This window comes from Labrus bergylta, chromosome 3, assembly GCF_963930695.1.
Source record: "Labrus bergylta chromosome 3, fLabBer1.1, whole genome shotgun sequence".
Classification (NCBI taxonomy): Eukaryota; Metazoa; Chordata; class Actinopteri; order Labriformes; family Labridae; genus Labrus; species Labrus bergylta.
In genome coordinates, this window is record NC_089197.1 from 8202590 (window position 1) to 8216573 (window position 13984).

Sequence of the window (13984 nt, forward strand, 5' to 3'; positions counted from 1 at the left end):
TACGTTCAGAGTGGTTAGGGAGGCAGAGTCATCCTAAAGTAGATTTACCTTCAATCACCATTTATTAAATCTCCATCCATTAAAGAGCACCACCCTTCATTCTCAGCAGCATCCACTAATCCTGATTACAGAGGCAGAGAGGAAAGGACAGGGTCTCCGCCTGTCATATAACCACCACGGACGCCTGAACACATCACGAGCTCAAGGCTGGAGGACAGCTGGCTGACGCTGAGGAGACAGGAGACAGACAAGATATAGAGGCAGGCAGGGGAAGCAAAAGGAGACAAGTGACAACAAGGAGAGACAAGAGATAGAAGACACTAGAACAGGGAGAGACAAGAAGAGGCAGGAAACTATGAATTAAAGAGGCAAGAGGAGAAAGAAGGTGACAAGAGGAAGCAAGACATTGAGGAGACTGCATTCAAATACTAGTGGCAGATACTGGAGACAAGGTGAGGTAAGAGGCTAAGGAGACAAGGAAAGTAAAGAGGCAGAGGAGACAAAAAGATACAAGGAAACAAGAGGGGGTAAGAGATTTAAGAAAAGGAAAAAAATAAGGGGCAATAGCAGACAAAAGCTAAAGACAAAGGACATTAGAAGAGACAAAAGGAGGAAAGACACACGAGACAAGAGGAACCAAAAGAAGGAGGAAGCAGAAGAAGAAGAAGAGACAGAAGAAGACGATAACGGGAGACTAGAGACAGAGAGAGGAGGGAGATTTCTGCAAAGATACAAAAGAGACAAGAAAAGTAGTTGACAGGAAACAAAGGAGACACATGACACCAGAAGACAAGAGATAGAGTAGGAAAGACACAGAGGAGACCAGAGACTGAGCATCCAGAAGGAGACTACAGGAGACGATAGACACAAGAGATAGAAGTGGCTCAAGGAGACGAGATATAAGGAAGATAAAACAAGAGTGTACAAATTATTAGGAAACAAGTTGATTCCAGAGTGGAGTAGACAGGAGACAAGGAGACTACAAGAGACAGAGGAGACAGCGAGCACGGGATGATGTACGCGTTGGACAGGTGAACTGGACAACATGGACAGCCGAGGGAGGAGAGGAACTAACGGATCGGTGAAACGCTCGTCCATCAAACGCAGCGCTTCTTCTGGATCACAGAGGGTAAGACTGACACTTCTTGTTGTTCAAACTCACTCGCTTGATTCATGGTTACTCCATATGTCCCGAAATACCAAAAACAAAAAGTATTTGTTGGATAAATTTGGAAGGAAATTGGTAATATTTCCAAAGAACTAGATTTTTTAGATTTGAATAGTCTTTTTAAGGATAACTTTCCTTTAGGTTTCGCAAACAGTTTTCCATTGTTGGATCATATCTTTGTTTTCCTTTATTGTCCTCTTTTTTTCATAAATAGTGAAACATGTTCACTCCACACCACTCATGTAGTCTATCTTCATTTTTTAATAAAAACGGTGTCAGACAAAGGCTCAGAGTTTGGTCAAAAAAGCTGGGAAACAGAATACAGAATTATCCTAAGTTATGATGGATGGATGGATGGATGGATGGGTGGATGGATGGATGGGTGGATGGATGGATGGATGGATGGGTGGATGGATGGATGGATGGATGGGTGGATGGATGGGTGGATGGATGGATGGATGCATTGATAGATGGATTGATGGATGGATGGATGGATGGATGGATGGATGGATGGATAAGTAAATAGATGCATTGATGGATGGATGGATGGATGGGTGGATGGATGGATGGATGGATGGATGGATGGATGGATGCATTGATAGATGGATTGATGGATGGATGGATGGATGGATGGATGGATGGATGGATAAGTAAATAGATGCATGGATGGATGGATGGACGATGGATGGTTGCATGGATGAATGGACTTTTTTGATCCCAAAGTAAAAAAAAAACAAAAAAACAATGAAGCTGATATGTAAAAATTAAAGTCTATTAACCTAAAGGTCATAATAAATTCATCAATGACTCTGTGTTTTGGAGAATTAAGATTTTCTGCGGATTATTTGATGGTTGAGCTGCACGACTGATGTAAGAAGCTGCAAACACAAAATGGATCAGGATAAAACAAAAAGCCCGGGCATTAAAAACAGATTGACCCTATTTTTTCCTCAAACCAAACACAAAGCCCACCGAAACGTCCAAATAAAATCTGCAGAGGAAACAAAACAAACTAAGTCGAAAGTAGAAACATGCAGCATGGAGCATGGGACCCGTGGACTTCTGCGTAGACAATGTTTTATTCTCTCATTCAGAAAAATACATGAAAGAACTCAATAGATAAGAGCAGCGATTGAGATCAAAACTTAAGCAAAACAACAGACTAAATGGAGGAGGAGAAAAATAAGTTACAAAATAACCACAGAAGAAGAAAACAGACAAAGGAGGCGCCGAACATTGTGGAGTCTAGACTTGACTTCCTTTCAGTCAACCATGAAACCAACCATTTCTTGGTAATGCTGTTTAATTATGACAAAAAAATGGGAGATAGGGGCGCTGGTGGCACAGTGGTTAGTGCACGCGTCACATACGGCGGCTCCAGTCCAGAGGCTCCGGCACAAAAAGCCCAAAAATAAATGGAGGATACACGTGAAAATAAAACCTTGTTACACACACACACACACACACACACACACACACACACACACACACACACACACACACACACACACACACACACACACTCTAGAAACAGACACTATTGGTCCGGATGAGGACGATGATTTAACACAGAAACAAACACGACCCTTTGTGTCATGTGACCTGATCAGTTCGGGTTTAATTGACTTCATGTGATTTTATTTTTTTTCTCCATAAACACAATCAACTGTTTCTTCTCTCAGCCCGACATGTGACTCAAATCAGACACATTTAACCTCCGCCTGTGACCGTGAAACTTTTCAGCCCTGAGGAACTTTTGCCTCCAATCCAAATGTATTAATAAAGAAACTTTAAGAAAACGACAAAAGTGCTGCACAAAGACCGATGTACAAACAGCAGGACATCAAAATAAAAAGAGGAACATTAGCTTGAATTACAGTTTTAATAAGAGCTGTTAATTCACATAAAACATGACATCATCTGTATGTCTGCACAAATCTAGACCCATTTTAATGATTAAAAAAAATACGTTATTTGACGACTTTTATTTTGCTCTCATCGTCGGTTTATCTTTTAATTCCTTTAAATTGTATTGCTTTGTCGCTTCAACTGCCTTTCGTTTTCAACATATGTGGGTTTTATTTGAGAGAGATTACAGTGGATAGAGTCGGAAATTAGGGGGCAACAGAGTGAGTGGGGGACGGACTTGAACGGATTGAACCCAGAACGCCCGCTTCCAGAACTACACTACTACCTCTGAACATCAGGCGTGCAAACTAACCACTAGGCCATCATCGCTCTTGCAGTTTACATCATACTTAATTTTTTTTGTCGAGTGACAATAAATCCCCGCACTGATTGTTGCATTACTGGAATGCGTATGAATTGTGACTGAAAACCATGGCAACAGCAGGCACGGCTGTTTAATCTGCCCCCCCCCCCCCCTTCACGAAAGAAACGTTGGTCAAGCTGACAGGAAATATGTCTTGTGATTAAGCTCTTAGTTAGCTCGTGTTTATTGGTGATGAAAATAATGAATGTGTGAGATAGAAAGTGAGAGCGTTTTTGCCGGTGTGTGTATCTGAGCCGTACATGTGAGAAAACTTAAATACACAGATCTGACTCATACAGAGTGAGCACAATAATCTTGAGTTCTGTTCGTGTGTCGTAAACCATTCAGTGGTTCTTTGTGAGCTGACATTCCACCACAACTACCCACCCACCCCCACCCCCAAAAAATGTGTTGGGTTAATGAAACAAGTCAACCTGAACTTTGAGACCCAAAGTCTCGATGTATTCTGTCTGACTTTTTAACCTTGTGTTTGTATTGTTATGTGTCGTATGTATCTCTGGAGCGCTGAATCTCTGGTCTGCCACACAAATGTGCCTTTTTAGGTTCTAATTAATAAAGAAACCTTGAACCTTGGTAATCTTCCTAGAAGAAATCTCTGAAGGCAAGCTTTAAGGATGCGAGTGCCAGTCAATCACAGCACAGCAGGGCCAGATTAGGAGGAACTAAGTAAGCAAGAAAAATAATAATTAAAGCACCCTCTGCAGGCACACTTCCGGTTTGTGTAACATTTAAAAAAAAAAAAAAGAGCCTCTGAATAAAGAGCTCATTATGCAAACCAGTTTCTCCTGTGAACAACATTAATCTCATTTAAAGCCTGATAATCCAGATCCTGCTGGCCGCGCTCACACTCTCTGTTCATTGTCGTGAGTCTCAGCTGCTGTTAATCCGTCAACACAGTTTTCATTCAGCCGCTCGCTCATTCAAACACATTCAGGTCCACCGGTTCATGCTGCGAGTTAAAGTGACAGCTGCCTGAAGTGCGAACTCTATTCACTGAAATGTAATATTTCTTGTGTTCATATGTTTTTTGGACAGTCAGGAACAAAGTTTGACTTCAGTGTTTAAAGACAGTTTCACAAAAGTCTTGAGTATTTTTCAGGACATTCATACTTTACCTACACGACATTTCAGCATGAGCATGATGTACAAGATATATTTTTGGGCCTTTTTGGGGCTGTATTGTAGAGATAGGACAGCGGAAAAGTCGGAAATCAGGGAGCAGAGGTGCTGATTGTCAACAGGCAAGGCCGGCAACTACTTGGGGCCCTAGGCCAGGGGGGCCCTCGAAGGGCTGACAAACTTTACACCACAGCAGTGGCTCAAAATGTGCAAATTTTCCAATGACAGTAGGAAGTAGGAACCTCCCTAAGGAGGCCCCATCTTACAGCACTCACTTGTTGCCCTGCTAAGCATAGCATTGCTGTTTTGAAAGCCAAAGACCAAAGAAAGAGTAACTAAAAGGAAGAGGAGTAAGTGTTGGAACACTGGTGGTGATAAACGCTGGTTGGAGGGCCCCCCAATGAATTTTTGCCTCAGGCCCCAATAGACTGTAGAATCGCCACTGTCAGGGAGAGAGAGAGCGGGGGAGTGACACACGAGAAAGGAGCCACAGGTCCCACTTGGAGGACTATTGTCTCCATACATGAGGCGCTCGCACTAACCACTGCCCCACCAGAGCCCCAGACATCGTACTCTTTAACTTTCTAAATTGATATTTTACAGACGTTTCACAGATAAAGAAAACTGATGAGTTGTTGGTGAACTTTGGGTGTTTACTTTATTAACTCACATCTTGTAAAAAAAAAATGTGAACAATTTAATCGCAAAATCTCACATTTCTCTCATGTTGTGTTGACTTATAGTGGAACAGATTCACAACTTTCATGCAGAAAACACAAGACAGTGGACACTCGCCTGAGTTGTGGGATTTGTTGAAACATTTTTGGTTTTGGTATCGTGTCCAAAGTGACAGTTTTGTCGTGCTGAGGCTTTGTGGACTCACAAGATCCGAGTTTCTCAAACCCCTGATGTGACGCTGGTTGTTGTGAAGGCCTGGATTCTCTATGAAAAATGGTGATTTATGTGGATTAGAGGGAAACACAAATTTGAGAAGGAAGTTGGACTCAGTTTTCTGTAAATGAATAAAATGTTCATCAGCTGGATGTTTAGGTGTTTGTGCGGATTTCTCAAAGCAGATTTGTTGAGCGCATGAAGAAAATGCTCGTGCTGAAGCTCCACGGGTCATGAGACTCCCAGAAGGATTACCTCGGACCCGAGTCATGAGACCGGCTCCAACAAAGAGCCCTGCTGCCTCACATGCTCGTCATATGAACCCGCTCAGCTGCATAAAGTCAACTCCTGACTTTTCTCCTTAGCTGCACTGAGGCTGCACATCGAGCCGCAGAACAAGACGTCCTCGCAGAGCTGCAGGGTCCTCGTTCTCACAGAGCCACAAGAGTCCTCTCAGAGCTTCACTGGTCTTTACAGAGCCGCCGTCCCGGTTCCTTAAGAAGTAGATCATGTCGCTCCTCCGAGCCACAGCAGCCTCAAACAGCTGCCTGTCTTTGTCCAGACCCGTTTGGGAAGAAACAAGACCTTTGCAAGTTCAGGTCGAGACGAGAAGTACCGCAGCTGCAGGACCAGACGTCCACAGAGATCGAGGAATCTGAAGACGCTGAGGTTTGTTGGGAGTTTCAACATTTTCTCGTTTGATACCCAGAATGTCTGAGTTTGAAAACTGTTAGAAAACAGGTTGGAAATAGTCAAAAAACTCTCATTTATTTCAGTTTAAATCAGTCAGTTCTTGACCTCAATGTTTCTTCAATCTGAGTTCGATGTGTCGGAAAGATTTGACTAAAGCCTCCCAGAGAGGAGACATTTCATTGGTTGTTCTCTATCAGAAACTTCACCCAGAGAGCTTCGTCTTCTAATATCCAAAATACTTGAGGCGGAATCTTTTCAGAAAAACTGGACAGAAATTATGTTTGGGTTATTATTGAGTCCTACAAATATCCAGAATAAGGCTGAAAAGCATCCTTCCTTTATTTAAGTTTGTTTATGATCATCACACCCAGAATGTAGACTCCCCAAGAAGTCTCATCCCGACCACTGTGGTATTTCTACTTTCACAGTTATTCCTCAAAAAGTTCTTGCAGCAGCAGTATCTCGTCTATCTTGCAGTGTTTCATCTTAACAGTACCTGAATCTCTGCAGTCCTACTCCAGTATTTCTACTAACTCAGTGTTTAGTTCACTGCAAAATTTCTTCTCTAGCTGCATTTTCTCACATTACTTCTGTTGTTTTTGTTGTAACCCTGCAGTGTTTCATCTCCTGTTGTGCTCCGTATTATCCACATATGTGCTCAGTATTTTTACTTTAACAGTTATTTCAATTCAACTTATTCTTGTGTGTGAGTGTGTGCGTAACGGAATTCAATGCAACCTTCTTCTTGCAATAGTCTTCATCTTGTAGTATTGCTAAATTTGTACTCCTTCAGCATCCGTATTTCTATTATTTCTATTACTCTAATATTTCTTCTACAGCAGTATCTCTGATCTCTTGCGTAGTGCATGTGTACCCTTAAAGCACTACTTGACTCATACCACTTTTCTTCTACTTATAATAATAATGTGCTACTCCTGCAGAGTTTCTCCAACTGAATTGTTCTTATAAAAAGTATATATTTCACTACAGTACTACTGCTCCAGTCGAACTTCACTCTGCTGTACTTTAGCTGTATTTCTGCTGTGAGTATTCAGTCTGTGTGTTTGTGTGTGTTGTGAGGGAGAGTGGGGAGGTAAAACCAGGACACAGGGAGTTTTTATAATGTCACTCCACTTCCTGATTTCTCTCACGCAGGAGTAGCTTGTTGGTTTTCAGATGTTTAACACAAAAACTTTTCAGTCCATTCAGACTCCGACTTTACTTAATGCACCAAAAATCTCATTGGTTTGTCTCTTATTGAAAAAGGAGGTAGATATACACATGTCATCAAATCAGCAAACTGATGAAGATAGGCCGGCACAGGCCCGCTCAAATGCCACAAAAAGTTTGAATTGATTGCAACGTTTCTACCAGAGGTCTAATTTTTCTCTTATTGAACAAAAACGTGCAGTCGGCCATGTTTAAACATCAGTCCAGCTGAGGTGATGAATTATCAGTCAGGGTTTCATTCATTCATTTCCTGATGGCAGGACGTGATGATGATGATGTTGAAGATTGTGTCTCATCGTGCACGTGAAAAAGACAATAAAAACTGCCGCTCATGTGACAGTCAGACCGTAATCCTCCATCAGCCAGAGTGCATGAATTTCACAAAGTGCTTCAATGACTCACAGACGATATAACACACAGTTACACACACACACACACACACACACACACACACACACACACACACACACACACACACACACACACACACACACACACACACACACACACACAGTTACACACACACAGACATACACACAGTTACACACAGTGTCATTAGTGCTGTATGGATTTAAACACAGATTTAAAGGGCACTCGTGTGTGTTCTGTGTGCAGCAGCAGCAGCAGGATTAGGACGTGCAGAATAAGAGGATTGGATGCATAAAGAAATGGAAAGCTCCACCCTCCCAGTAATTAGCCGGATTCATTCGGACGTGAACAGTCTGATATTTCAGCCATTTGTGCTTTATAAATGTCGAGCCGCAGTTTAATTTAATGTCCATGATTCAATTAAGGTGCTTTAACATTCTTCATTAAAGCTCTGTGTGTGAGTACGCAGAAATGTGTGCAAAGATTATTTTTATATGAACTATCTGTATGATTTTAAATCTCAATGGTTTACATTCAAAGGGAAGAATAATCCTCCATCTTTTTCTTCATGATATCTGCAGCCTGTGAAAGAGTCAGCCCGACATATTTCTCTTCACTAAAAAATGTCTGTTGGTTTTAGGAAGTTTGTTGTACAGTGTGATATTGTTTTCCTCCCTTTAAGGCCACCAGACACTATTTTTTGAACATATATTTGGTTAACCTGAGTGTCTACCGACCCACAAAATGTGAAATAAACCCATCCAGTCCTTTGTTTGTGGTCTGCATAAATCTTACAACACAGAGAAAAATGCTCCGTTTCAAATGTGCTCTCCTTGTGACAACAAAAGGAGCGTTCTGAGAGAGCTGGATTATACAGGGTCTCAAACCTCCTCTGGTGCTTGATTCATGTTATATTTTGACCAAAGCACAGAAACAGATGTTTCATTTACACCACAGGGGACTGTTGGAGTTGCTGGTTTAAATCTGTGGCTCCATTTGTTGGATTACATTAGTTATTGTGTTTAAAATAATATTTTGTTAAACTATATACTAACCGATCGAGGCAAAGGTAGACCAGCAACTCCCATCTTCTGAAAGATAAAATTACTGTTTTTGCCACTGGAGTCCAGTGGAAGTTGTGTTAATCAGCGTTTTCACTGAGATATTGTGAATGATTTTCTGTCTGATTAAAGTACTGACTTTCCGTTTGCAGAATCAGAGAGCATGGATTGAGAGAACCTTCCAGAAGAGGGAATGTATCCAGATTATTCCCAGCAAAGACGCCAGCAGGTAAACTGAGATTTGCATTCAGATAATGGAAAGTTTATTTTTGTACTTATGCATGCACCAATCTGTCTTATTGTTTATAAAATTATATTTCTAAAGTTTAAGAGAAGTTAAAGAGACTTCAACAGTTTGAGTGCAATCAATAAGATCTCTTAGGTCTCTCTGCTGTCTCTCTGCTGTGGACCAAACATAATCTGTTGTTGTTCTTTAGGTGCAGTTGTGGTCAGCTGGTGGCGCAGCACAGCGCCGTCCCTCAGGTGGCCAAAGAGGAGGGTGCCCCCCTGGTTCAGCTGGAGACCCAACCTACAGAGAGATGGAGCACCCTCAAGCACACCCAGACCTACCCAACTGACGCCTACGGAGTCATCGAGTTCCAGGGAGGAGGGCATGTCAACAAGTCCATGGTGCTTCATATACTTCAATATTAGATAAAATGTATGTTTTTCTTGATGCGTCAGTGGATCATCAACAGCTCCTCTTCCCTCTCCTGTCCCTGCAGTATATACGGGTCTCCAACGACTCTAAACCTGACAACCTGCTACACCTGATGGTGAAGGACTGGCAGCTGGAGCTTCCCACTCTGCTCATTTCTGTCCATGGGGGTTTACAAAACTTCGAGCTGCAGCCCAAACTGAAGCAGGTTTTTGGGAAAGGACTGATCAAAGCGGCTGTGACCACCGGAGCCTGGATCTTTACCGGAGGAGTCAGCACTGGTACGAAAGTCAGACACTCTATATGTTCAGATTAGGGACCTGTAGAAGTGACATTTTATGTTATAACTAAGATAGCAGGCAATGAATTTAAAATACTTGGGACCAGACTTGTGAAGTTTCAGGCTGCAGTTCTTAACTTTATGGTGAAACCTCCTGCCATGTTTCAGGAGTGATTCGTCATGTTGGAGATGCTCTCAAAGATCACTCATCAAAGTCCAGAGGGAAAGTCTGCGCCATTGGCATTGCACCATGGGGCATCGTCGAAAACAAAGAAGACCTCATCGGAAGAGACGTAAGTCAATCCAGGGTGAACCACACCAATCTCAATCAGACCAGATTTACCAAGACTGAACCAGGCTGAAAGTACTACCCTAACTGCAGCAGACCAAATACAACTGATCAAGACCAAGTCTGACCAACCAGGCTGATCCAGACTCAACTGGACCAATCTGAACAGCACAAGAGCAAACCAGACTGAACTTAACAAAACAAAACATGCGAAAACCTGACAATTCCAGAAAGCACCAGAGTACATTCAACCAAAATCAGAACAAAACAGAACATAAGGGTTGGGGTTAGGGTTATAACCCTAACCCTAACCCTAACCCAATCAGAACAAACCAGACTGAACTGGTGCAATCTCACCAAACAAGACCAAAAAAACATCTTGACAGACCAAACTTGACCAAACCAGACCGAGCCAGACTCAGTCAAAACCAAAATCAGTACGAACTAAGCCACACAAAACCACACTAACCCAAACCAGATCTTACCAAGCCCAACCACACTGAACATAATCAGTCCAAATCTGCCAATCCAGATTTACAGTATTTGTTGTGTCATAAATCATCCCCATATGAATATAAAGACATGTTATTTCCCTGACTTAGTTATGTCTCCTCAAACCTCTGATTGCACCAAATATGTCCATTTATTTTAGGTAACACGGCCCTATCAGACCATGTCGAACCCACTCAGCAAGCTGTCAGTCCTGAACAGCAGCCACTCCCACTTCATTCTGTCAGATAACGGAACAAACGGGAAGTATGGAGCCGAGGTCCGACTTCGCCGGCAGCTGGAGAAACACATTGCTCTGCAGAAGATCAACACACGTGAGTGAAGCACCTGAGACAGAAATACTATTCACAATGAATCTCTCCTTTCATCAGTTTTAGTCTATCCATCCATCCATTCTTTATCTATACCTCTATCCTACTAAGGGTCACAGGGTGGCAGGAGAGGATTCCAGCACAGGGCTTACACATGTAAATTACAACCATTAACACTCACACTGATGGGCAATTTGGAGAAGGACTTGAGTACCTGGAGAATACCTTGAGAATACCTGCTTAAGCAGAAGTGCCATGCACACTCCTCACAGATAAACACTTCTAGTTCAGTAAAATGCAGAAAAAAATTCAGTCGTAGTTTTTCATTCGCTATATTTTCTTGGCCGTCATTTTCCACTAACCTAACCTAAGGGATGGGAAGCTCAATTGTTATAAATGTCAAACAAAACTGTGCCACAATTGTATTGCAATTAAAAAGACAATGACTAGTGAAAATCCAGAGAGACCACTTCTCATATTCCAACGTAAAGGGATCACAGGGTACCATTTGACCCTTCTAACATTAAGATTTAATTTTACTTCCTGGCTTTTATTTTAGGATTTAAACTTACCAACCTGAGGATGACACCTGTAAAATTAACAGTTTGAATATTGTGAATTGGGGTTTTGTCTGTCTCCCATACAAAATATCACTTTTGTAAACTTTCTTGTGCTGTTTTAGTCTCCATAGTTCATCATTTCTGTAACTATGTCAAACTCCAGGATTCAACAAATCATGTGACCTGTGGGTTTCCCTTTGTCATCCTATGCCTGGAGCTGTCTGTAAGGCAGGGACAGCAAAGGGATGCTCAGCTGTCACCTCTCACTTCAACCACAAAGGAACCAATGAGTGCTGACGGATAACACTGAAAATCACCAAACACATGATATTACTTGGACTATGTTTCAAACTAGCAAGCAAGATAGTTCATACCATGTTTGACAACACAAATGGAAATAGCATCTATGCTCTGCAGGAAAAGTAGTCTCCTGTTTGGAAATACTTATTGTGTTTTCTGTGTGTGTCAGGTCTGGGTCAGGGTGTCCCTGTGGTGTGTCTAATACTGGAGGGGGGTCCAAACGTCATCTCTATCGTGTTGGAGAGTCTGAAAGAGGAGCCTCCGGTTCCAGTTGTCATCTGTGACGGGAGTGGCCGCGCCTCTGACATCCTTTCCTTTGCACACAGATACAGTGAGGATGACGGGTGAGTAACACTCACAGATTGTACTCCAGCAAGATCATTATTAGTCATGCACATTATATTTTTACTTTTTAATTCCGGTGAAAGCTGCTTTTTAGTTTAGCTTGGTATCAACCTTATATTGGATACAAAAGAGTGGCCACCCATTTCATCATCTGAAGAATGGGTTGGGCTATCTTGAATATCACTTACAATTTTCCTTTTATTTAGAAAATGGTAACTTCAATCAATGCCTGCAAAGAATCGGACTATCCAATTTAGGCTTGAGGAGCTCCTCAGGGTACTACTATAGGTCCCGTTTAATTCTCCATGTACATAAAAAATGTATGAGCTGTACTCGCTTTGTTTAGCCCTTCATATCAATACGATCAAATAACAGATGTTTGACGTTTCTCCCGCACAGGTTGGTGAATGAAAGCGTCAAAGATCAGCTGCTGGTCACCATCCAGAAAACCTTCAACTACAGCCGCAGTCAGGCGCAGCAAATCCTCCTCATGGTGATGGAGTGTATGAAGAAGAGAGCACTGGTATGACATGACGCTGATATGATGACACCTGATACTGAGCTCCTGTCTACATGTACATACTCATTTTATTATGTTTTCCATCAGTGCCAAAATAAAACTGCTCATTCATAACTTGTCCTGTCATCTGTGTGTCATAATTCATCCGTCATTGATTTCATGCTCACTATTCATCACCATTAGTGAATCCTGTCTTGAAATTCATTGTTGTTTTTACTCATTTTCTCAGTTACTTAATGCTTAAACATATTATCTGTCTGTAATGATAAAAGAAACACTTTAAAAAAGTCATATGGCACATTTATGCATCATGTCAGGCCTCAGTGCACTGACAAAGTGACTGTAACACAAGAGTGCAGAGATTATATCACTTTCTGTCTGTGCTTTAGACAACAAAAAAACTTTGCCCTTAAATGTATACCCTCTTAACCTTCATGGTTGTGACCAAGTGGAACCTCTGTAGTTGAAAAATGAAGCCACTGTGGGAGTGGCCACTTAGGGCTGGATGCAAAATAACAACTTTATTTTTATAGAACAAATAAAAACTGATAAAAGCACAAACACAAATCTCAAAATAATAAACAGGTATTTAAAATAAACACAAGACACCAATGCCCAACAAAAGGACAAGCACCCAGTAAAGAAACCCTCCATCCCAACCAGGAAAAGAGAAACGTGGGGAAATGTAAAAGAAAATCTGCAGAGAGATGTTAGAAAGAGAACAGGGAAGGCAGAGCCAGGGTGAGAAGCCTTTTTAAGCCATTGAGCACAAACCCGTCGGGTTAGGCTGCACACTTCACTCACGCTGACATCAACATCAGGACACCGATTTCATTGTTGGGCCACTCGTGCAGCTGATTAAAATAAGTGACACATATGTCAAAACAAAAAAAAACCTTAAGTATCTTTATTTGATTTCATAGTCATTTAAGAAAAACAACGATGCAATATTGATATTTTTAAGCGTCAGAATTGAAATCATTTTGTTGCTTTTGATTTTGATGTCCTATTACACTACCTCACCACCCTTAAAAAACTGCATCTTGAGGTAAATTCCGAAAAATAAAGCTGTCTGAAATTGGATTGAGTAAAGTATGACACCCCGGTTAACTAACTTTTACATTTCGCTGAATCTTAGAGAAGTCAGCAATGGTCCGACCACTGCAATAAATGTGACTCCTCGGAAATGTGCATTTCTCTTCTGAGGTATAAAACCTGCTTACTGTGACCTCAGCAGTTGAAACATTAATATAATGATAAAGGTTTTACCTCTGACCCAAACCAGCACAGCTTAATGGAGATTGTTCTGTGACCCTCCACCATTTATTTAATCCCACAATCCTCTGCTTCTCCCTAAGAACAGCTGCAGCAGACTGGCCATGAATTT

General features: G+C 41.7%; 1 protein-coding gene across 1 annotated transcript; it reads left to right on the forward strand.

Annotated features, from left to right (window-relative positions):
- The first annotated feature begins 195 nt into the window (after positions 1–195).
- Positions 196–12719, forward strand: LOC136178571 (transient receptor potential cation channel subfamily M member 1-like). The gene is made up of 8 exons (XM_065952601.1): positions 196–1129; positions 8977–9053; positions 9262–9454; positions 9550–9763; positions 9931–10055; positions 10704–10875; positions 11902–12076; positions 12477–12719. Exons 1-8 carry the CDS (start codon positions 1046–1048, stop codon positions 12604–12606), a joined length of 1170 nt encoding a protein of 389 aa, XP_065808673.1. The 5' UTR covers positions 196–1045; the 3' UTR covers positions 12607–12719.
- The last annotated feature ends 1265 nt before the right edge of the window (positions 12720–13984 follow it).